The sequence below is a fragment of the Lepisma saccharinum genome, chromosome 1, assembly GCF_977018435.1.
Source record: "Lepisma saccharinum chromosome 1, izLepSacc3.1, whole genome shotgun sequence".
In the NCBI taxonomy this organism is placed as follows: Eukaryota; Metazoa; Arthropoda; class Insecta; order Zygentoma; family Lepismatidae; genus Lepisma; species Lepisma saccharinum.
The window spans coordinates 38827389-38849882 of NC_139229.1; the positions used below are offsets into that span (position 1 = coordinate 38827389).

Genomic DNA, 22494 nt, shown 5'->3' on the forward strand with positions numbered 1-22494 from the left:
GTTCAATCTCACACTGGAAGTTTTTAATAGTACCTGGTCTCTCGGAAAATACATCTCTATGCTTCAATAAGACTTCTTTCAATTGGCTTCTACCCCTTTCGCATAAAATCTCATTCGCATTGACCTTCTGAAGAATGTCGTCAGGACTAGCCGTCCACTGATCGACATGGGAATCTTCACGGACTTTTCTTACATACGTCCCTGTCGAAGATCCATTATTCACGAGGTCCTGCTCTACCGGAACTCCGTCTACGGTGAGGGATAACTTCTCGCGCTGTAGGTCAATTCCTGCTTCATATTTCCTGAGGAATGGGTAGCCCAAAATAAAGTCAGCTTCGAGACCTTTCAAGACAAACATGTCCTCCAATAAATTTCTTCCAGCAATCTCTAGATATACTTGTCTACATCCCACAACTCTAGTTTTGTTTCTCCCAGTGAAATCAGTCAGCCTAACATCTGGACATGGTTGTAACTGCAATGACGGCAGCTTCTCTTTAATCTTCTTCCAAATGGCGTAGCTCATGAGATTACATTCGCTGCCAGTGTCCAGAACACAAATAAAATCGACGCCTGCTACAGTTGCTTTAATTAATGGAGCCCTGGGTAAATTTTCCTTTCTAACTGCCTGTTGTAGTGCTCTATCAAAACTTTGTTCTCCTTCATTGAGAGTCAGCACAACAAAAAGATGATTGCCTTCACTATTTATAACGCTGTCATCTGTTTCCAGAGAAGTCCAAGATTTTAGCCCAACCGTGATCGGGAACGAAGAATTCACGTTGGGCGACTGGCTAAATCCGACTGCATACCACTCGGATTAGCACTAGTCGATGGTGCCCAACAAAAGTCTCTTGTCATGTCGACGCTTTGACGTTGCTCGTTCGTCAAACGTGAAGCAGAAGGTTCAAACGGAGGCGCCGTCGCTCTGAAGTTACTGGGTTCAGAGGCGTTACGTGAAGAGTCACGGGAATGTTCTTCTGGATCAGATCTGGAACGACGCGGCCCACGTGCGTAGTTGTTCCTGCCATCCCTTCTCGGAGGATTACGCCGCCTGTTGTAATTGGAATATCCATTCCTCTGGTTCTGCATAACTTGTCTGACTCTGGGTTGTTGGTTTCCAATTCTATTTTGTCTGGGAGCATTTCCCTGGCCTGCACCTTCCCTACTCCACACAGGCTTCCAACTGTCCTGTTCCTCAAGCACCTCAAACCTTTTCAGAAAGTCGGCTAGCTGCCGTACAGTTTGAGGAGAATTAGCTAGACTCAGACTGCGAGCTCTATATGGAAGTTGGGAGATGATTAAATTCACAATCTCAGGTTCTATGTAATGGGCAGACAGATTGCGGTAGGCTGAGTAAATAGACCAGGCATATTCCTCCATGCTCATACCGGACTGCTTTAAGTATCGGCGAGATCTCACTGCTGTCAGCTGCCTCTCTTTGGCCTCTTCTGAAGCATATTGTTTGCGAAAACGACGGCAGAAATCAGAATAGGACTTGAACTCTAACTGGTTTGCTCGAAACCAATGCTCAGCCTGGCCCTTGAAAAGCCGAGGAATAATTTCCAATCGGTATTCGTATGGAATCTGCATTAAATCAAAATTGATATTAAGTTCTTTTAAGTATTGCTCAGCATTCTGGGCTTCCAGGTCTCCCTTGAACTTCGACAAGGAATTAAGGTCTGCCATCCTTGGAGTTCCAGTCATTGCTGATCGCTGAGTTCTTGGCGGCGACTCATCTGGCCCGCTCCTTGAATTTCCATGCCTTCGTGTTCGCTTCCTGATTTTTGCTTGATACTGAGAGTCAGATGTGGTGCTGGAAGAGGAGGAACTGCGACCTTTCTTCCTTTCTAGACGTTTCCTCTTTGTCCTTTCTTCATAAAGACTGTGCCGGGCCCTGCGAGATTCACGCTCTCTGTAACCTCTGTCATCGCCCGAAAGACTAAAGGTAGGTGGAACAGCAGACGCCACTTCATTAGCTCTTGAATCAGCAGTAACTCGTGGGCGACAGACTTGTTTGTCTTCTTTAGTTCTCTCTCCACCGGCTCTGTCCATCGCTTCATTTAGTTCAATGTTCATGGTTGGCAACGCTGCACTCTCAGCAACTGCAGACGGATAACCAGCTGTTCGAGATCCAGTTTCTGTTTCCGTTTGGCGGGTAACGTGCATGGTCTCTAACTGATTCGTAAGTTGTTCTACTTGAGTTTTTATTTCCTCAACGTCCTTGCTTCTTTGAGACACAACTACTGAAATCTGACTAATATTTTCTTGGACCTCAGCCCGGAACTGTATTTTGTCAGTCTCGGCCTCGGCCAACATCTGTTCTATTGTCAGCTGTTTTTCGATAATCCTATTGCACTCTCCAGTGAATCTCGAGTTAATATCCTCCACATCTGTGCGAACATTTTCCGTGGCTTTATTTACATCGGCTGCCAAGCTGCGCCGGAAGTCATCAAAGTCTATCTCTCTAGCCTGCCTGATTTCTTCAGAGAATCGAGCCCTAGTTTCCTCGTTCTCAGACTTCAGTTGTTGAATCTCACAGGCCATCTCGCCTATTTCAGCTCTTAATACTTTTATAGATTCATCGTGCTGCTTACCGATATCATCCTTTAGCAACGCACATTGTCTGAGGATATCTTCCTTTAATATGTCAGATTGTCTGCAGATATCAGCCTTCAGTGCTTCAGACTGTTTGCACATATCAGCCTGCAATGTTTCAGACTGTTTGCAGATATCAGCCTTCAGTGCTTCAGACTGTTTACACATATCAGCCTGCAATGTTTCAGACTGTTTGCAGATATCGGCCTTCAAGCTGGTAATGGAATCAGCTTGCTGTTTAATATCAGCTTTCAGTGCTTCAGACTGTTTACTAATATCATTGCTAATATCGGCCTTCAAGTTATTAATGGAATCAGCTTGCTGTTTAATATCAGTCTGTAATTTTTCCATACTTTCGACTTGTTGCTTGCTAATTCCTTCAATCATGTCTTTTAATGCTTTAAACATATTTAATGGATCAGATGAACTATCCGTAGACAATGATTCACAATCTTTACAAACCAAATCGGTAGCATCGTGGCTTTCAGTTCGAATATCTAAGCCACAACATTCAAAATGTAGAAGCTTTGTACATTTCTTGCACACAAATGTGGTTTTATCTTTATCAATGTCCCGACAACAATCGGGAACCTTAAGTCCTGAACTCGAAGTGAGATTTTTATTTGCGCTACGCAAATGCTTCTTGTCCATATCGAAACAAAATAACTCTGTGCTTTTCAATAAATATGAAAGTTCAGTGCTCTTGCACAATTAATCTCAACTTTAAACAATTGTCTTGCCCTTGTACACTACAAAATCGAGCCAACACGTTGAGCTGCCACTTGACACGTTCCGGTTTTACAATTATTTAGATGCGTCGTATTATTATACTATTAATATTAACTTAATAATACTCAGCGGTGAACGATGAGACTCGGTGAAGTACACAGACTCCTCTCAGGTACAGGGGTAGTGTTAGGCAAAGACAATATTCACAGCACAGAGAAATAAAATCACCTTATTGCAGTATATATAAACTGAAAGGTTTTATTCTTTATTCATTGCAATTATAATGCAAATATACTTGAGATGAAAGCGAGGATTTCGCTTGGTCGATGAATTGACTCAATTAAAACGCATAAAACTCAATGCGTGGCTATCGGCAAGCCTATGATCACATAGACCTAGCTTGCGCCCCGAACTACCACACCAAGAGATATGCAATGATAACTGAGCCAATATTTGCTCTTTAGCCTTTTATTTCCAAATTAATCTTTAGGCTAACTTTATTATTTTACGTAGAATGGTTGCAGTATTGTGCATATCATCAATGCATGGCTATCGGCGTACCTATGTTCACATAGGCCTAGCTTGCGCCCCGAACTACCATACCAGGATGTATGCACAACACCAAGAAGTTCTTTTTAAGTTTAAAAGCTTCGACGATCCGTGGCGAAAGTGTGATGATTTCTTACGCGATATCCTCGCTTTTATACTCTTTTCGAGAACACAGATTAAAGTACAGATGAATCACTCCCTATCTACAAAAGGATACTATCAACAAAACTGACATCTATACATCTTTAGAAATGCAAATTCGTATAGTGCACTCTTGCAAACATGAAGATACATTAAACTACTTATAACAAAGCATAAAATACAATAAACATTAAACAAAAGATATACATTACAAACCAGGTGCGTTATTACATATAATAACTATAATAACAAAGAAATTACTCTTTCTTTTACAAAAATAAATACATTAGTGACATATTTTCTACTGATGACGTCACATAAAAATATGGATCATATCACGTCTGACTACCATGCTAAAGGTCCCGGGTTCGATCCCCGGCCGGTTCAAATCCGGGAACTTTTCTAACGGTGGAAGCGGCCCCGGCGTCCACCCAGCGTCGAATAACATGGGTACCTGGGGGAAACCCTGGGGGGTAAAGGCGGTCAGGGGCGTAATGCTGATCACATCACCCCCACTCATGACCGGATCAAGAAAGTGTGGGGCGTTACCCCCACACCCCCTATACGCCTTCATGGTGTGGTGCTATGCACAGGGGAACACTTTACTTTACTTTTTTAACACTACAATGGATTAATATTATGAATTTTCAGTTTTATTACAATGTAACGGGAGGATACAACAATGACTGTATGTTTGGAATTTTGAATTTTATTACAATATAAGGCTATTTTATACAATGGGTTTATGTTACGCATTGCATCGGAATCCAATGAGTCTTCGATTCTAGTCTGCATCTTAAGTTTGGTGGTGAAATTTGACCAAAAAAAGTCTGTATTAAACTCGAGTAACTGATTGATTTATCTTACTTCACTTTTGTGCCACTTTTGGCTAATCGCGAACATGAGGATGAGCAATATGTTGAAATTGATGAAGGGACACTCACAAACAACACCAATGTCGGGATTCGAACTTGGTACTTCTGGTGCCTTAGCACACTGTGATAACCAGTCTGCCACGGAGGTCGGCTAAACTCTAGTGAACATGAAATTGAAGTCCTGCAATTGAGTCCAGGAAACAATAAGCATTTCCAGAAAATGTCGTACTGTCCATAGGTAAAATTGAGGAAGAAGCAACACGATTACCTTCTTCATGATGATGAATACAAAAAAGTGGAAAAGTCGCTGTGCAGATAAAAAGTAAATTTTCGTAAGTAAAGAACGCAGTAGACCAAGAAGTACACATGACCTTGTTACGTGTCACAAAAACATTAATTTTTCATTCAAATGGTTTTGGAGGTGAAAGAAACACGCGACTTGCAAAACACTCACCGCAAGTCGTTCTCATTTCAAATTTCCAGCATGCGTTGCTCGTTTTTTGAGTCACCATTCATCATTTCTTCCTCCCCCGCCCCTATTTCTTCCGCCTTCTTCCAGTTTCCCATTTGGGAGCTAGGCCGTGACGAACGACGTCTGAAAGTTCTGAAAAACGTCACATGATACACACGCGTGCGCACTGCAAGGACATCTCGTGGCGTGTTTGTGCAAAAGCGTTTTCTTCTTATTATTTTTTTAAGGATATGTGCCGAGAGGGCGAGCCGTTGCACACTCCATAACACAATAAACAAGGTAAAAATGAAATTAACAGCTGTTTATATTGTATGTACTAAGAAGAGTAAACATTCTCTCTAAAGTTTGACTGTTGGTATATCTTGGCCAAAAGTTGTGAACGTATTTTCCTGAAAGTTCATGGATTTTTGGCTGCGGATCGTACTGCATCCCTCCTCTCGAAAGAACAAATGAAAATTTCCATCCTGCTGGGGTAGATTCTGCCCTCCCCCTCCCTTCCTTTTGGCAACATAATATTATTAAAAATTAGACTAGGGTAACAGATTGTGCAGCTTATTAGTTTTTTGTGCATTTTTCGAAAAATTACAAAATACCAAAATTTTCAGGACAATAATTTTAAAGCTAAATGATGGGATGTTTTTGATTGATTTCAATTCAGATTTAAATTTCTAAACTGGGACAGTTTCCGCCTCTAACAGTGTTTGCTGCAACCACGTAAGTTGAAAAAGAAAAAAATATTGACGCTTATAACCGCACCATTCATTTGTGTATACCCTGGAGAATTTTTCTTTTCTCCTTTTACCTGAAATTTTACCCGAACATTCCAGGGGAATTTTCCTTAAACATTGCTATGATCCTTCGAAAAACTAGAATTTTATCCTAAATATATACACATCACGCAGCACAAGCTCACGATTGGTTCTAATGGACTGACTGTAGTATAAACAAAACATACCTCGGCTTAGTTACAAATAATGTTACGCTCCCCTGATCAGGTGATACGATACTTAATATGTTACATTGAAAAGAGAATGCTTTTATATTATGACCTTAATTCTGTTATGACGAAATCCTCTAATCCTACCTAAGGATTAATAACTAACTTGTAAGTTTCTTTCTTGGCTGATTCAAAGACATGGAGTTTTGGGGTATTTGGACAAGTGTAACTGAATAAATGTTTCTCGAGATTAATATTATTAATATCTGCTTCAGTGTTTACTTTTCGGTGTTGACTAACAGGAAGCATACACGGATATACGGTGGTTTGTTCGTTTGTTTGAATTTTGAGGTTTAAGTCCACTTTTTGCAGAGAAAGGGTAATCGGGACTGGACCTACAGTTTAAAGTGGGATACGAACAACTGTGCAATGTGCCTCCACCGTGAATCGAACCGATGGTAACCCTTGATTATAAGGAGACGATTTTATCACTACGCCATCGGGGAGGCCCATATAAGGTAATGTGGATGCTTGTGGTATTTCAACCATAAGGTTTATCCAAGATGGCCTCAGGGTAGGGTTCTACAGTGATAAAAGCGGGTAACGTGTCAATAATCAGGCATATAACCTCTCGGTATGTATGGAGAAGTTGCAAAGTAAAGTAAATTGGGTTTAGGTACAGTTGTCAATATCATCTCGAAAGATAGATTGATTTGTTTTTATTTTACTTCGCTTCTCGGTTACTATTGGCTTATGGTGAAGATGAGAATGACGGATGATATGATGAAATTGATGAAGAGAGACTCACAAATGACACCCATGTCCAGGCTGGGATTCGAACCCGGTACCCCTGGCTTCGTAGCGCGTTGTGCTAACCACTCCGCCACAGAGGTCGAGTGATTATCACGAATTCATTTTTAATTACCACTTCGTAATTAGTATGAAAAAATGTAAGACATATCTATAAATAATCATTATTTATAGATATGATTAGTAATTTTTCAATATCTCACCAAAGTCTCGAATGAGAACAAGAGTCCCGGTGTCTTCTCGATTTTACTGAGGTCTGTGTTGTTCTCGTAAATTCACAGTAAGGGTGGAGAAATTTCATTCTGAATAATCCGCCATTGTCGTGCAGAATGTCGTCATCATTGCGTCATCTGCTCTAGTTCGGAGGACTTCTGATGCATCCTCGCATCTCTCCGTGTAGATCCAGAAAAGAGCAGTGCCGTTTCCAGAGGAAAGCGTGGAAAAGTAAGAGAGCGGAACACAATAAACGGAAATTACTAAACAGCAGAAAAACATTTTTCCGGCCTACATACTTTATGACACACGTGCGTTTGCTAAGTGGTAAATTTGTTTTAATTTACGTCACAAAAGTTGCGACAATGACACAAGAATGCAGAGTCAAGGTTTGAGAGATGTCCGGGCACAGGGTCAGAAATCCTCTTTCTGGAACACAAAACGTATAAATTAATGATTCTACCTGATAGATCCAGTGTAGGGGATCCCATATATAGAATACAATAGAACTTTGTGGCTAAAGAGGAAGGAAGGGGTTGAGGTTGAGAACATCTCCCAAGAAGAACCAAGTCGATCAAGTCAATCATCATTGAAATAATATTCAATCGTATATGTGCCAACAAAAACATTTCTCCCATCGACATCCGTGGCGGAGCGTCTACGATGCTAAGGATCCCGGGTTCGAATCCCAGTCTGCGCATGGTTGTAATTTGTGAGTGTGCCTTCGTCAAATTCATCATATCATCACTCATCCTCAGTTGCAGAAAAGCGAAGTAAAATAAACTAAATCAATCAGTAAACCAATCAAAGCATTTCCCGTTGCTGTGAAAAAGAGACACTATTCCATGTTTCTTTTTTATTGCAATGCCGAAAATGGAATTCCGCGTATATTTCGAAATCATTCGAGAATTTGCTTTCTTGCCAAATATGTAGCACTTAAACCCAGGGTGGTATCTGAAGCGGGGCTGCATATGTAGTTTATATAATACGCAATGCTTCGTGGGCTACACATTTGCCTTGCCGTTTAATACTACCTGGTAAATGTGCGAGATATTACAGGCAATAGTTAATAAAAGTTTTTTCGAAGCCCTCGGGCTTATGAATTTCATATCCTCCAAAACAAAGCATTTAAATGTGACGTTACAAGATAAAATTACAAGGCCTGTCATTGAGGTCTTAGCGAAGTCATGAGCACACGAAATCAATGCTTTTACACCGACTAACTAACTAACTCTCTAGCCTTCTTAAACCCGAAGGTTCATGGCTGCAGCAACACAGGCCTTCCATCTGTCCCTATCTTGAGCAAGATCTATATACTCTTTTCCATCCCTACCGATTTCCTTTAGGTCCATCTCAACGTTGTCCCTCCATCTTCGTCTTGGCCTTCCTACAGGTCTCTTACCATCTGGTTTCCCAACAAGAATCCTGTCAACTCCTCTTTCCTCTCCCATTCGTGCCACATGGCCTGCCACCTAAGTCTTCTTGATTTAATTATTCTAATAATATCTGGACATGAATACAAATTATGTAGTTCTAAATTATGTAACCTTCTCCACTCACGTGTCTCCTCATTCCTTTTAGGTCCAAAGATTTTCCTAAGGATCTTATTTTCAAATACTCTCAATTTATGTTCCTCTTTCAATGTAAGGGACCAAGTTTCACACCCATATAATACTACAGGCAAAATTACTGTTTTGTATATTTTAACTTTTAGTTTCTTAGATATTAAACGAGAAGACAAAAGTTTATGAAGAGAGAAGTAACATGCATTTCCTGAATTAAGCCTACTTTTTATTTCCTCCTTAATATAATATTCATTTGTTAATATTACTCCTAAGTATTTGAATTTGGAAACTGGTTCAAACGAGTTGTTATCAATAATTAGATTTTGATTATTACCTAACACTTGGTTTCGGCCTGTAAGCATATATTAAACAGTAGGTCTAGCCCCTATTAAGCTATAAAAGTGGACTTAAAGCCAACTAAAGAAAAAAATCACTTCCACATTCGTAACTTTTTTAAGACTCCCAATGATGGCGTCACGAGAAGTACACTCAGGCCTAGCAAAGAAGCGAGGGTTTCGGCGAATCAACGCGGACACATCACCAAAACACATTAGGTACAAACCTCTGAGAAATCATGTAACCTCAAGTGCTGCCACATATGATAAAATGGCTAGAAGAAATGTTCCCGAACACAGACAAGACACCAAGAGAACACAACCGGACAGCGCGCACTCCACAAAGCTACTCAAGAGTCATGATGGAGCCAAAGTAAAACACGCAGAATACGAAGGGAGGTTGGGGGAAGCATTCTCCTCTCCAAGAAACGATACGCACATAATATTCGCCATTATAGAAATTCGTGTTTTGTTCGCTGATAAAAAGCACGGATATGTATTTAAATATACAACCCGGTTTATGGTTGCGCTCACGTTTTCTTCCAGTTTATGTCCGTTTCTCTGGATAAGAAAGAAAATGTATTCTGGAACCTCACTATCAGGTGCAACCAGGTTGTTCGTTTTGCTTCAGAGCTTCTGGAGACATCTCCAGCACGCAGCCAGTCGCCCCCACCCCCTCTTCTCCTTAAGGCCTCCTAGCTACTTATGTTTACAATAATTATTCCTGAATGTCCTCGGTGTTTGAGATAGGATCTCCACATATTGTCCTTCTCACTTTTCTGTTCATGCAAAGAAATGACACATGAGGTGACTTTCACCGATAGTGGTAAAAGTAGGTGCGCGTCAAAATGGAATGTGATATTCTTACTTTTTACAGACGTATTTAGACGTTTCTGTGTCTGGTAACGCTTGTTACGGAGGTGTTAGGTGTTCAATTAGAACTCCATTGCTCATAATTGTTTACGTTTTGCATATTTCAAGATAGTTCAAGTGTTCAGCTTTTGGCCAACAGTCAGGTAATTGATTGCAACCGATGTGTTTTCTCTGTGATTTCTCTCAAGTATCAAACTCACTCAAAACAAGCCGCTTTCTGCTCAAAGAGGTCACAGATACCTCGCAAAGAATTGAAAAAATAATTTCACCTATGAACAGAATAATATAAATTACTATACTGCTACCAAGTAATGACTGCAGATACAATTTTTAATAACTAATTTTACCCAGTCTCGGAATGTCTTGATCGAGTGAGGAAACATTTTCAAACGTGAGGTCATATGTTTAAACTACAGTACCCATTTCTGACATTACAAAGCAACAAAACAATAATCCAGTTCTAATATTAGTTGCAATGAAAAATCAAACTAGTTCTCCGAGGTATCAAGCAGCTATAACAAAAGCTTAATTGTTGCGGCAGGGTTAAAAATCCATGATCTGATCGGCCCTCCTCAACCAAGTAATATACGCGTATTTCAAAGTTTTTACTACTAAACTGAATATAAATATAATAGAAACTGGCGCTACTTGCGCTCTCTAAGTTTAATCTTTCTTCATTTTAATATTCACATAAACACAGCAACTCAATTACCATGGCGCCAGAAGAAATCCAGAGCAAACAAGATCTATATTTTGTTTCAAGTGTGCGAACTTCAACAAAATTATTTTTAAACTTTAATAACAAAGTTCACTTTGCCTGCGACAAAAAGTTCGAAATGTGCATTTAGCATTATTTATTATTCTGTTCTATGGGTAATTTAGGATGTTTTACTGTGCATTATATATTGAGTGCAATTTTTACGGCATGTAAAAATGATGCATGTGCATTAAATGTAGATAATATAACAGCATTATTTTATAACTGGTAACAATCAATACCAAGATTACTTTCTATATCTCGTAAGCTAAACTTCACAAAGACGCAAAAGCATGTATTTTGCAACTTTGTCTCTTTCTGATTTTCTAAAAGCTCTTGCACATTCTAAATATAACTCGTATACAATAATATTGGATTGGATTGATTGATTGATTTGATTTTTATATTACGGAGAACATGGTATATTTTTGCCCATCAAACAATAAGGGGATAAGCCCCTTAAGTAAAACAAGACTCAGGACAGGACCTGACAAGAAAATAAAATGCGTCTAAAAATACTTCCTCACTCAATTTTTAAAACTATTACAGTCATAAATTCCTTAAGAACTAAAAATATACTATCTCCGAGGATAAAATCTCCACACCCTAGTTTAAAGATGAGACTGTAAAGGGTCATTCCACACAAATAAGGACAATCAGGACAGCAAGACCCCACAGAAGATTATCCTGGTAGTGAATCGAGACGCCACAGCCTCGCTGACCTACAAGACTGCAGTTACTAGAATGTAAGTACTACGTGAAAGTAACGATAACTATTTTAAGGTAAAAACTGTCACTCTCAATAAAATGATATATTTGCTAGCGAAGTAAGTAAGAACATTTTGACTTCACCAGTGATAAATTCAGGGGTGGTCCGAGGGGGAAAATCCCCCCGGAAATTAAAAAGTCCCCCACGACAATTTCAGTAAGCTGGAAGAACAATCGACAATAACTAAGAAATTTGGCTACTATGTTCACTTAGGCTTTCCTTCATTCACAGTAATGTAACGTAAAACGTACTTTTTGGTGGGGGTTTCTTTTAGTAACAAGCACTTGTTTAGTCTTGTTTACGCGTATAATTAAAGGCCAAAATTATGAAATAATTTTAATTACCGTCCGTTTTGATAACTGCTAAATTAAGAAATAGTATGGATAAGGATACGCTTCAAGTTTGTGGAAAGGTGTTAACTGCTGAGGGGGTCGAGGAACACACGGAAAGTGTCATTGATGATGTCATCCACAGATATGCTGTAGAAAGCCTAGACGTTTTAATTGATTAATTAATTGATTGGTGTTTTAAGTCCACTTTATGCACAGTAAGGCTAATCGGGACTGGACCTACAGTTTAAAGTGGGATCCGAACCACTATGTGCCTCCTCCGGTATCGAACCCGTGACCCCTTGATTACGAGGCGACGACGATACCTCTGCGCCATCGGGGAGGCCCTTAGACGTTATAGTTTGCTGTAAATGTAAACCATTGCATGCTATAATAGACTAATACTTTATTGATTCTCACAATCTTATTCTTAAAATGATAGTTAATTATACCTAAACTTAATTTATTTACATATAAGAAGCAAGGGGCAATTTGATATGTCCTCCCCCCCTCTCCGGAGGGAAGTATCTGGATTCCACACTGGACCCCACATTTATTTTTCGGTTGGGGCCTCTTTGGCCCGTTACCCGGGCAAGTTGCCCACTTTGACCCCTCCCGCGATCCTGAAAGTGAACAATACAAACTAAGTATAATAGATAAAAACTCACAAAGAATACTGCACGTGCCAAAAGATTATTCAAATTTCTACTCTGTATACAAATGACGGTCCTACGTCACGAAAAAGCATACAAATGCTGTGTATTATACACCACTACAATGGAAAACTTGTTTTAAAAGTTTTCCTTCAAAATGTACAAGAAAAAAAGAAGACGATCCAGTTTCCACAACGCAACATTTCCGTTGCACTTTTTTTTTTTTTACCTCACGTAAACAACACTTAAAAACAATTGTTGACATACAAAGAAGATTCGAACAAAGAGCATACCTTGTAAATAAATTCCACCTTCACAGAGATTGGGATCTCTTAGATAGAAAGACAGATAAAGGGGGTTTGTTGCTTTGGTAACAAGTGGGAAATTGACGTGACGATGCCAACTTGTACTCAGCTCAACGTTAACTTTTGTGACTCTCGTGTCTCGCTTTCTAAGCAAAGCAATGTCACGCCCGCTGGACCCTGATGTCACAATCCCCTGCTTATTGGATCAGACGTACTTCTGCTCTGACACGCGAGAAGGCGCAAATGACATTAGCACGGCAGTTAGGGAGTGCGATCTCTCGCTGGCGCGGCATGAAAGACGATTGTCGCATGTCTGTAAGGTTACAGTATTTATCCAGGTACCCAGAACACTCTCAACCTTCAAATTTCCCTCACACTGACTCTGAAATTCTGATTTTTAATCTAATTTAGTATTTCTTTACCCTCCGTTTTAAGCTGTAGCATTTCGATGTTCAGGTTCCCGTGTACCCAAATGGTTTGCGCTCCCACCTTTGGTGCAAGAGGTCCCGCGTTCGATCATTATTATTATTACTATTTATTATTTGAAGTAGGGTTACAATTAAGCTTACAGTTTATTTTACACAGAGTATCTTACTATAAAAACAGCTTTTTGCCCTACATTAATTAATTTGTTAAGCTATACAGTTCTGCTAAATGTGTATACATGTTTATAAATGTACAACATATCGCCGCGGTAGCTCAGTCGACTGTCTTCCTCCGTGGCGGAGTGGTTATCAGAGAGCGCTACAACGCCAGGGGTTCCGGGTTCGAGTCCCGGGTAAGGCATGGGTATTTGTGATTGCCTGTCCTGAAAAGTCCTGGAATAGAAATTTGAATGAAATGATATGAGTGAATTAAGTGTTATGGGGAAAGCTTCCGCTTAGGGGCTTTCCTTATATATATAAAAAAAAGTCGTTAGGGCGTCTGACTACTATGCGAGAGACCCAGTTCGATCCCCGGCGGGTGAGAACCGGGATTTTTTCCATCTGTCCAAGTGGCTCCGGCACCCACCCAGCGACATATAAAGTGAGTACCTGGAGGAAACTCTGGGGGTAAAGGCGGCCAGGGGCGTGGTGTGGATCACATCACTCCCACCTTCGCCCGTGATCAAGGAAGTGTGGGGCCCTAACTCCACTCCCCCTATACGCCATCATGGCGTGGTGCAAAGCACAGGGGAGCACTTTACTTTTTTTTACTTTTTACATAATATAGAGCCTCCAATGGGAGCCTCCAAAATTTCGGTGTTCACCCAGTATCGTGAGAACAATACGTGCTTGAAAAGAAGGACAGACTCCGGTCTCGAAAACCAGAAAACAGCGGCGATGGGACTCTAATGCTCTGACCATGCGCCACGCAATGAAAGAGCCGCTCTGGCAGGCCCTGGCCATGACGTTTAGTTTAGTTTATTTCGCTGGAACTTTACTTTGGGAAAATGGATTCTGTTTCTATTTCAATTATACACTTCTCGTCGCTTTCTACCTCTTGGGCTAATCGCGACGATGATGAACTGGGTGATGGGACAAACGACACATTCATGCCCGATGTTGACAAGAATAACGTCTCAAGTAGTTATCTCTTTATGTACAGCATTTATTTACACTTCTGCCCGTCTCCGTATATACATCTTTTCATTACAAATCCAATATCAACTTCTCCCGGTTGCCTTTTGCCCCATAACACAGAGAATTGCACTTATAAAGACTTCACTCTACGAGCGCACTATTTACCATAGCGCTAACCCGCCTCCGCAGTTTATCACGCAGAGGTCCCTAAACATACGGCGCTTACTCTCTGTGTGTATCGATGCATCCAAAAACCTGTCAATCCATTGAGAGACGGCCACTTTCTGCGATCTGCGAGTCTGAAAATCTGAGAGCATAAGAGAGACCGTAACAAGTCTGAACCGGTATTTATACCTCCGACAAACGACCCGCCCCCAACCACCCAGGCAAGGTCCTATTGTTACCTTTCAAAAGGGGAAGCCGTTGAGGGAACCAACCGTTGGCTTCCCCGACTACCGGGCAAAAAGCAACCTAGGCCAGAGCATGTACAAAGAAATACACTTTTATATACATACTTTCCAATTTCCAGCTGTGTGCGAAAAAAAACACACAGCACCGACCAAAGTTCAAACCTGTGACTTATGACCTCGTAGCGCGTTACGCTGACCACCCTCCCACAGAAGCAGGTGAAAAAACTGACATTCGGTTTAACGAGAAGATTTACAGTATACAAGTGGTAACTGCTTATTATCTTTCATCCTCACGTTCGCGATTAGCCAAATATGACAGAAAAGCGGAGTAAAACTAAACAAATCAATCAATCAAACTACCCTCTCGCCCACCTTGTATGTAGTTTTTATATATCGAAAAGCATTCCTAATAAGACACGAAAAATACAGGGTGTTCATAAAGTCCTGGTACCATTACAATGTACATTATGAACACCCTGTATTATATAATTGTAAAGCATGTCGCCCACTGAGACGGCGGAAACGCGTTTGTTGCGTTCTACTGCCTCATTTCTCCGCGTGTCAGTGGACGTTAAGCTTAATTCAAACATGGATGGAGTGATAAAAGCTTTTGACAAGAATTATCATAATATCGATAACAATTCTCCTGTCTGTGCTAAATAATTGTCTCAAATATTAGATTTAAGCTGCTGTACTCAGCAATTAAGGAAAAACTTATTTTTACTATTACAAGAAATCTTGAACAAAATTTGCAAAAAATTGTTCCATGAAAATTCGTATCCGATTTGAACTATTAGCAACATAAAAGAAGATAAAAATTCAAGTCGGTTCAACATCTATTCTCAATTTAAATATGCAACGGTGAACAGAATAAGAATCTCCCCGTCTCAGCAATAAACAGGGCTCTTCAAATATTTGCTCTTTGTGATCCGAGTTCGACTTGATTGTGTGTTCGAGACCTGGGTGCTGACCTTCCGAAGGTAACGGTCTATGGCTGCTTGCTTCGGGAGGACTCCGAAGGTTCGTGTATGGAAAGCATGTGACCCGAACAAAGGAAAGCTTGGCTGCGAGGGTTCCCGTTACCAAGTGCTGCTGAGGATTCTGGGTGAATAAAAGACGCTACCCTTTCGTTTCACTTCCATTTGCCTTTCCATATCATTTTCTTTCTTCATTTATAATAATTCCAATATCCTTGTTTGCTAGTTGAGTGGATTAAAAGTGTTTTATTCACTTACACTAATAATAACAATAGTTTATTTTAAAGTTCTTGAACAGCATGATACTAAATACAGAACTAGGTCAAATAAAAAATACAAAGTTTTTAAGTCCTCTTTATGCACATACCCAGCATGTGCCTTAATAGGGTATTGAGCTCGAGACCCCTTGATTTCGAGGCGACAACGTTTCCTGTACATCAATCGGACCCAAATGAAGAATACCGAAATGTACAGTGGGATACACAAATACTTCTCGGCAAATTGCCCATGATTATTTTTGCCTTTTTACATGTTTTTAAGTAATTGATTTTTACGTAGCTGGTGCAGAGGTTATCAGCAGTTTGTTTGACGTGGTTTTAATTCTTGAAGCTCTGATTGCATAAAACAAAGAGAATAAACAAGCCATGGATAATTTTTGTGCTAATCTTTATGCATCCGACTGTACACACACAACAGTTTCAACCTCGATACAAAAATACTAAAAATATTCTTAGACTCCGCTCACTTATTTTATTTACTTATCTATATCATGCTATTCACACATACAGCTCTGCTAATGTAGAACGACGGTGAGATTTATTTTGTCAATTCCAAATAGAATATTATGAGAACGCATTGCAAGTTCTTCGTACAGGAGGAGATCGAATGAAGTCAGTATCAAGTGTTGAAAAAGCTTACACGAATATTTATGAAACTACTTACTTAAACCTCAATAGTCAAAAGTAGTAATGCAAACAAGATTACAACTTCTTGATATATTAGTTATTTCACTAATCATAATTTCCCTACTTTTATGTTTCAATTTAGGTACAGCACACAATATCACTTTTAAAATGTCAGTGTTGTTATGTTTTCAAGAAATCAATACGAAAAGATTTATGAATTGAGATGTCTAGCAATATTTACGTTTTACACTATTTCCCACCCAGGTTTGTTCTTCTTTTGTAAAGTTTTGAAGCGTGTATCCAGAATTCTCATGCTTCAATATATTGACACGTACAAGATATATTGTATCTAGGGTAATACTACAACACATACAAAATAATTTTTCAACTGGGAAACAAAGTAGCGAAACTCGACTTGAAACTTGACAGTGAAGTATTAGAATATATTATTTTATCTATACTTTCAAGTGTTTAATGAAGACGGTTAATATGTAAAAACATGTGCAAAAATTAGTACGTCCAGATAAACTGTAAAGTGAAAGAAATTACAGAAGCAGAAAATCAAGTAATGACTGATATAGTACTAATTGTGCTACATACGTACAAGTGAAAGTCTGCTTGATAAAAAACATGTTTTAGAGTACACGCACTACAGAGATCTGGATGCCACAAAACCTTGAAGAATCAGTAGCATGTTTCATACAGAGAATGTTTAGGTTGTGTTAACATCTGAAAGGACTTCCTCAAAAACTATCACTTATTGAGGGAGGAAGAGGGGCGGAAACTACATTGAAAACACACCAAAACTTACACTTGTCTATAAATTTATATATATATGTAGTTTGTTATAGTGATTCGCGTACGAAATTCAAATATATTAACGTTTGTGTTATTTAGTAACCTTCAATAAAAATTAGTTTGTCGAAACTAAAGAGTACATTACAGATTGTTGTATCATCTTTATTTCTTAAATACATATAAATGAATGGTTTTATTTATTTGGAGCATTACATTCCCTCATTGATCCAGATATCTTTGAAGAATTAGATACATGGCATGAAAGCAAATACAGAATTGATCAAATGAAATATGAAAATAAACCCTTGAAGCCATATATACTTGAACATACACTGTTCTATAGAACAGGTAAGAATGAAAACGGGATGGGGGGGAACTATGCCACTATATTGTTGATAGGCTAATCGGGACTGCTAATCGGGATCCGAAGCGCTATGTTACTCCACCGGGTATAGAAGTTGAGTTGGTTTGTCTGTTTGAGTTGGTGCTTTAAATCCACTTTATGCACATTAAGGCTAATCGGGACTGGACCTACAGTTTAACGTGGGATTCAGGTATAGAAGTTGAGACTCCTTGATTACAAGGTAATAACCCAATTTACGTACATTGTAATATACCTGGTTGTATCAAGTTATTGTTGAAGTAACTTTCTAGAGAGCAAATAGCTACGGGAAAGATAACTGAAGCATATTTATTTTAAAACTTTTTACATCTGCTGTGTAACATGTATATTTTATTGATTCATTCGTTTCGAATGATTCGTTCACTCTCCTTGCTGTGTGGCAATGTGGTATATTTAATCATGTATTTGACATAAGTGAAGGAAAGCTTCCGTAGGAATTGATAGAACATTCTGTGGCAGCCTGTTTGCCACCGATAGATGGAATGGGAGCCTCACTTGTCGTCTACTGAGATCAGAGCTGATTCCTTTCGTTGTTAGGTTTAGGGCTCTTTAGCATAAATAATACCTTTTTGTTCAAGCCCTGAAATATTGCAGTGTATTTATCGTGTATTTATGCTAAGAGCCATAACCTAAGAACGAATCATATAGATTGATTGATTGATTAATTGATTGAATTACGTTTTTATCACATTTTTGACCAATCGCGACGATGACTATGAGTGGTGATGTGATGAGACAGGTGAAAGGACAATCACAAACATATACGGACGACACAACACATGTCCTACAGAGAATTTTACTGCCAGTCGCCAGAGCCTCGCTAGTGTGCAAAATGCAGTCCAGAGCGTACTTCGTGGAAGGGAGGTTGACATTTGAGTGTACAACGTGGAAAGGTCATCCTCTTAAACACCTCACAATCATACAGAGCAATAGTTCTATTATCTCTAGAATGATTGACAAATATAGGTTTAGCTTTAAATTAATTGCCAACCATTGGATCTATTGAACTCCTATAGTTTCTTCACTCAAACATCATTAATTTGGCAAGTGGTGATTATCATAGGTGATTTACAATTTTGAACACAGAAAAATTCCAAATAACAGCAACTGATTGCGAAATTGACGCCTATATTATTTTACTCGGGAAACTGATAAATTTGATTTTAAATTGCAAATTAAAGGGACTTATATTTAAACATTGGTCCAACATTAGAATGAAATCTTTCTTGCAGTTTTGGTTATTCCAATTTATTTAAATTTATTTATTCCATAGAAAGGAATCGAAAAAGAGATAGTGGAAGGTGTGGAAGACCAGAGTAAGAATAAGAATGAGGAAAGAGAAGGGAGTGAAAGAATCAGGATGATAGAACGAAAGGAAAGAGAGAGAGAGATGTAAGTAAAAATAAAGGGAAGAAGAGATAAACAGAAAAAGAAGAAACAGTAGAAGAAAGAGTGAATTAAAATACAGAAGAAAGGAGAGAGAAGTGATAAGAGGAAAGAGAAAAAGAGAGGTGAAAGCAAAGGTAATGAGGAGGTAGAGAGAGAGAGAAAGAAAAGCATTAAAAGAATGAGTGAGCTACCGAGACAGAAAAAAGAAGAGAGAGAAATGATAATAGAAAAAGACAGAGAAAGGAAAGAAGCACAAAGGGTGAGAGGAAGAGAAACTCGAAAAGGGAAAGATAGAAGAGGGGAAGGCAACCGAGAAATAGTGAATCTGAAAAGAAAGAGAAGAGTGTGGGAACTTCCCGTTGTTTACGCAGAGACCTTGAACTTGTGAACACAGAAAATGCCCATGCCCATGCCCAAGTGGCAGCAACGCATAATGTATCTACACGAACCGGAAACCCTTTTCTTTCACGGTTGGGTTGCTTTGCGTTGCGTACAAGGAATTCACGATTGCACCTATCGTTAAGAGGACATGTACGGGTGCAGGAAAGCCCTATTGGATCGCCGCTGTAAATCTCACTGAAAAGGATATATCACTAAAGTTTACAGTTATTATATATCATTAATCATAATGACATGATGAAAAAAAAAGTGCTGTCAAATTTACCCCTATTTCAACCTCCTAAATTATAGTGTTCTGTACCAAGTAATTGATTAAAAAAGGATCTTGTCATCATGTGAAAAACCATAAAAGTTATTTTATTATTCTTTTTAATACACTTGGTCTTTCATTGATTGGTTGGTTTGGTTATTTACTTCGCTAATCGCGACGATGAGGATGATATGATGAAATTGATGAAGGGAAACTCATAAAGAACATCCATGCCGTGATTCGCCTAGTTTTCCTGGCGTCACAGCGCACCGTGCTAACCACTCCGCCACGAAGATATGCATCTACCACCAATATATTTGAAACCCTATCGTGGTAGCAGTGGCGCTAGTGTCGTTAGTTTAAGTTATGGGGTAGCCTGTAGTTGGCATATTTCCCGAGGTTTAAGAAAGCTTGGTACTACTAGTCTTGACTTTGCAAGGATTTACAATGTACTCTGTATATGTGAAGGTTTGGGGATACATATAATGTCCCTAAATTGTTTGCAACTTATATTGGGGATGTAGGAAGCAGCCCTTTCAGAAGGTACTCAAGTGTCAACCTCCCTTTCACATTGAACACTAACATTGCAGACTAACGAGTCTCTGGCGACTGGACTCACAGTCCTCTGCGGGACTTGTGTTGAATTGCACCTATTGTCGATGTGTGTTTATGATTATTTCATCGTCACGTTTAGAGAAGAGTGGAAGAAAGTGACGTGAAGAAACCAAATAAATCGGTGGCCGCCACCGAAGTTCCCGGGTTCGAGTCCAAGTTTGAGCATGGTAATTGTGAGTGTCCGTTCATCAATTTCATCTTGCTATGACTTCATCATAATCGTCGCGATTAGCCAAAAGTGACAGAAAGCGACCTTATATCCTCACATACATAAAACAGCATTAGATTTCAGTTATGCCTAATATTTGTACCTATTTTTCCGTATTTCAAATATCTTTCCCCACCATCTTGTGACTCCTTTGCAGATGGAAAGTCAGGCCGTATCCCCCCACTCTCATCCCTACCCCAGCGTCCACCTAACCTCATGATCGGAACAGCATCATTTAAATAGTGCCTCCAGGATACACAGGGAAAATGTTTTTGAGAGAAAGTGAAGTTGTAACACTTATTCTGGTTTGTACTTAACATTTCACAAACACCTACTTAAGTTTGTATTAGCTTTACTACCTACTTAACTACATGACATGATGAATATGAAGGACGATTTCAAGGCCACAAACAGGATTTTTTCTCGGGGAGGGTGCAACAATGGTCAAAGAGCAAGGAACTTGGAATGATGTTATTGCCCCAGTTAAGAAAATTCTCATAAAGCATCCCACACTTGGATAATTTCCATTGGAACCCTCACCCCCAGCTAGGAATTTCTACCTTTCTACTTCGAGCACTGGCGGTGGGGGGGGGGGGGGGGCAGAGTAAGATTTCATATCTTGCCCCTCTGTCATAAAAACTCTATTTTAACTTTCATTATTATTATTACTGTTGTAGAAATCATAAAATTGAAAGTTCAGACTTGAGTTCACCATTTGAATAGAAAATGGAATCGACTTGCTTCCTTACCATAAACATCTCTCATTTTATTGATGGAAAGTTTTGTTTGTTGTTCTTTTTCACAATGCACAGATATCAGAGACGTCTTTCATGGCACCCCTCGTCTATGTTTTCACGGTACAATTTCATTACAAATCGATTATATGAGGGTTTTGTTCCAGATATCTCGAGGGGTAGGAGGGCAGGTGCCCCTGGATGATTTGATGAAAGAGATGAAATAACAAATACAATAAGCAAACGTACCAGGACTCGAACCCAGAATGCACTCAGTCCAAGGACATTTGCATGCGACATGGAACAGCAGTCCTCGCGATACAATACGTGACCGGCAAGAACCACCATGCAATTCAATGGCGCCTCCTTTCTTGCGTGCAGTTCTTTCTTTCCCCGGAGAGAACCGAAACACGATACAGCACGAATCCAAGAAAATGAAGTAACGGTCCTCGCTGGCCCCCTGACCTAGCCGTGGAAGTGCCCCTGGCGACAGACTCTCCGTCCTCACCTACTTCCACCAGGTGAGCTCTTCGAAAAGGGAAAACCAACAGGCTTCTCCAATTCCGATGAGACCGATGATTCAAGGGAAGTGTGGCGGCAATTCTAGATTCTCTCCTACAGCTTATTTTTAGAATAGAGTTCTATCCTGAATGTTTCCACTTTCACATGATTGACTGATTGATTGATTTGCTTTATTTAACTTCGCTTTTCTTCCACTTTGGCTGCTCGCGAAGATGAGAGTGAGAGGCATGGCCGTATATATACACAGAAATAATGGCAGTCCAAAGACGGTTCATTTTTACTAGCTATAATTTGTTACTATTTATTTATTATTAATAAATACAACAAATAAAATTTTCTCTGTAAACAATTTGGCAATCTGACGTTCAATTATTATATTAACTATAACAATATAATTTTGGTATTTTTCAAACTCCTA

At 39.5% G+C, this 22494-nt stretch overlaps 1 protein-coding gene across 2 annotated transcripts in view; it reads right to left on the minus strand.

The window, feature by feature from the left end:
- The window catches only part of LOC145994745 (atrial natriuretic peptide-converting enzyme), a 119158-nt gene that overhangs the window by 44460 nt on the left and 52204 nt on the right, over window positions 1–22494 (minus strand). The window contains exon 1 of one of the 2 annotated variants that reach the window (XM_083130976.1): window positions 9446–9511. The exons of the other annotated variant lie outside the window; for it this stretch is intronic. Coding sequence (XP_082987102.1) covers window positions 9446–9481 — 36 coding nt within the window. The 5' untranslated portion in view covers window positions 9482–9511. Of the gene's footprint in view, window positions 1–9445; window positions 9512–22494 lie in introns of those variants that run through there. 2 annotated transcript variants of the gene reach the window in all.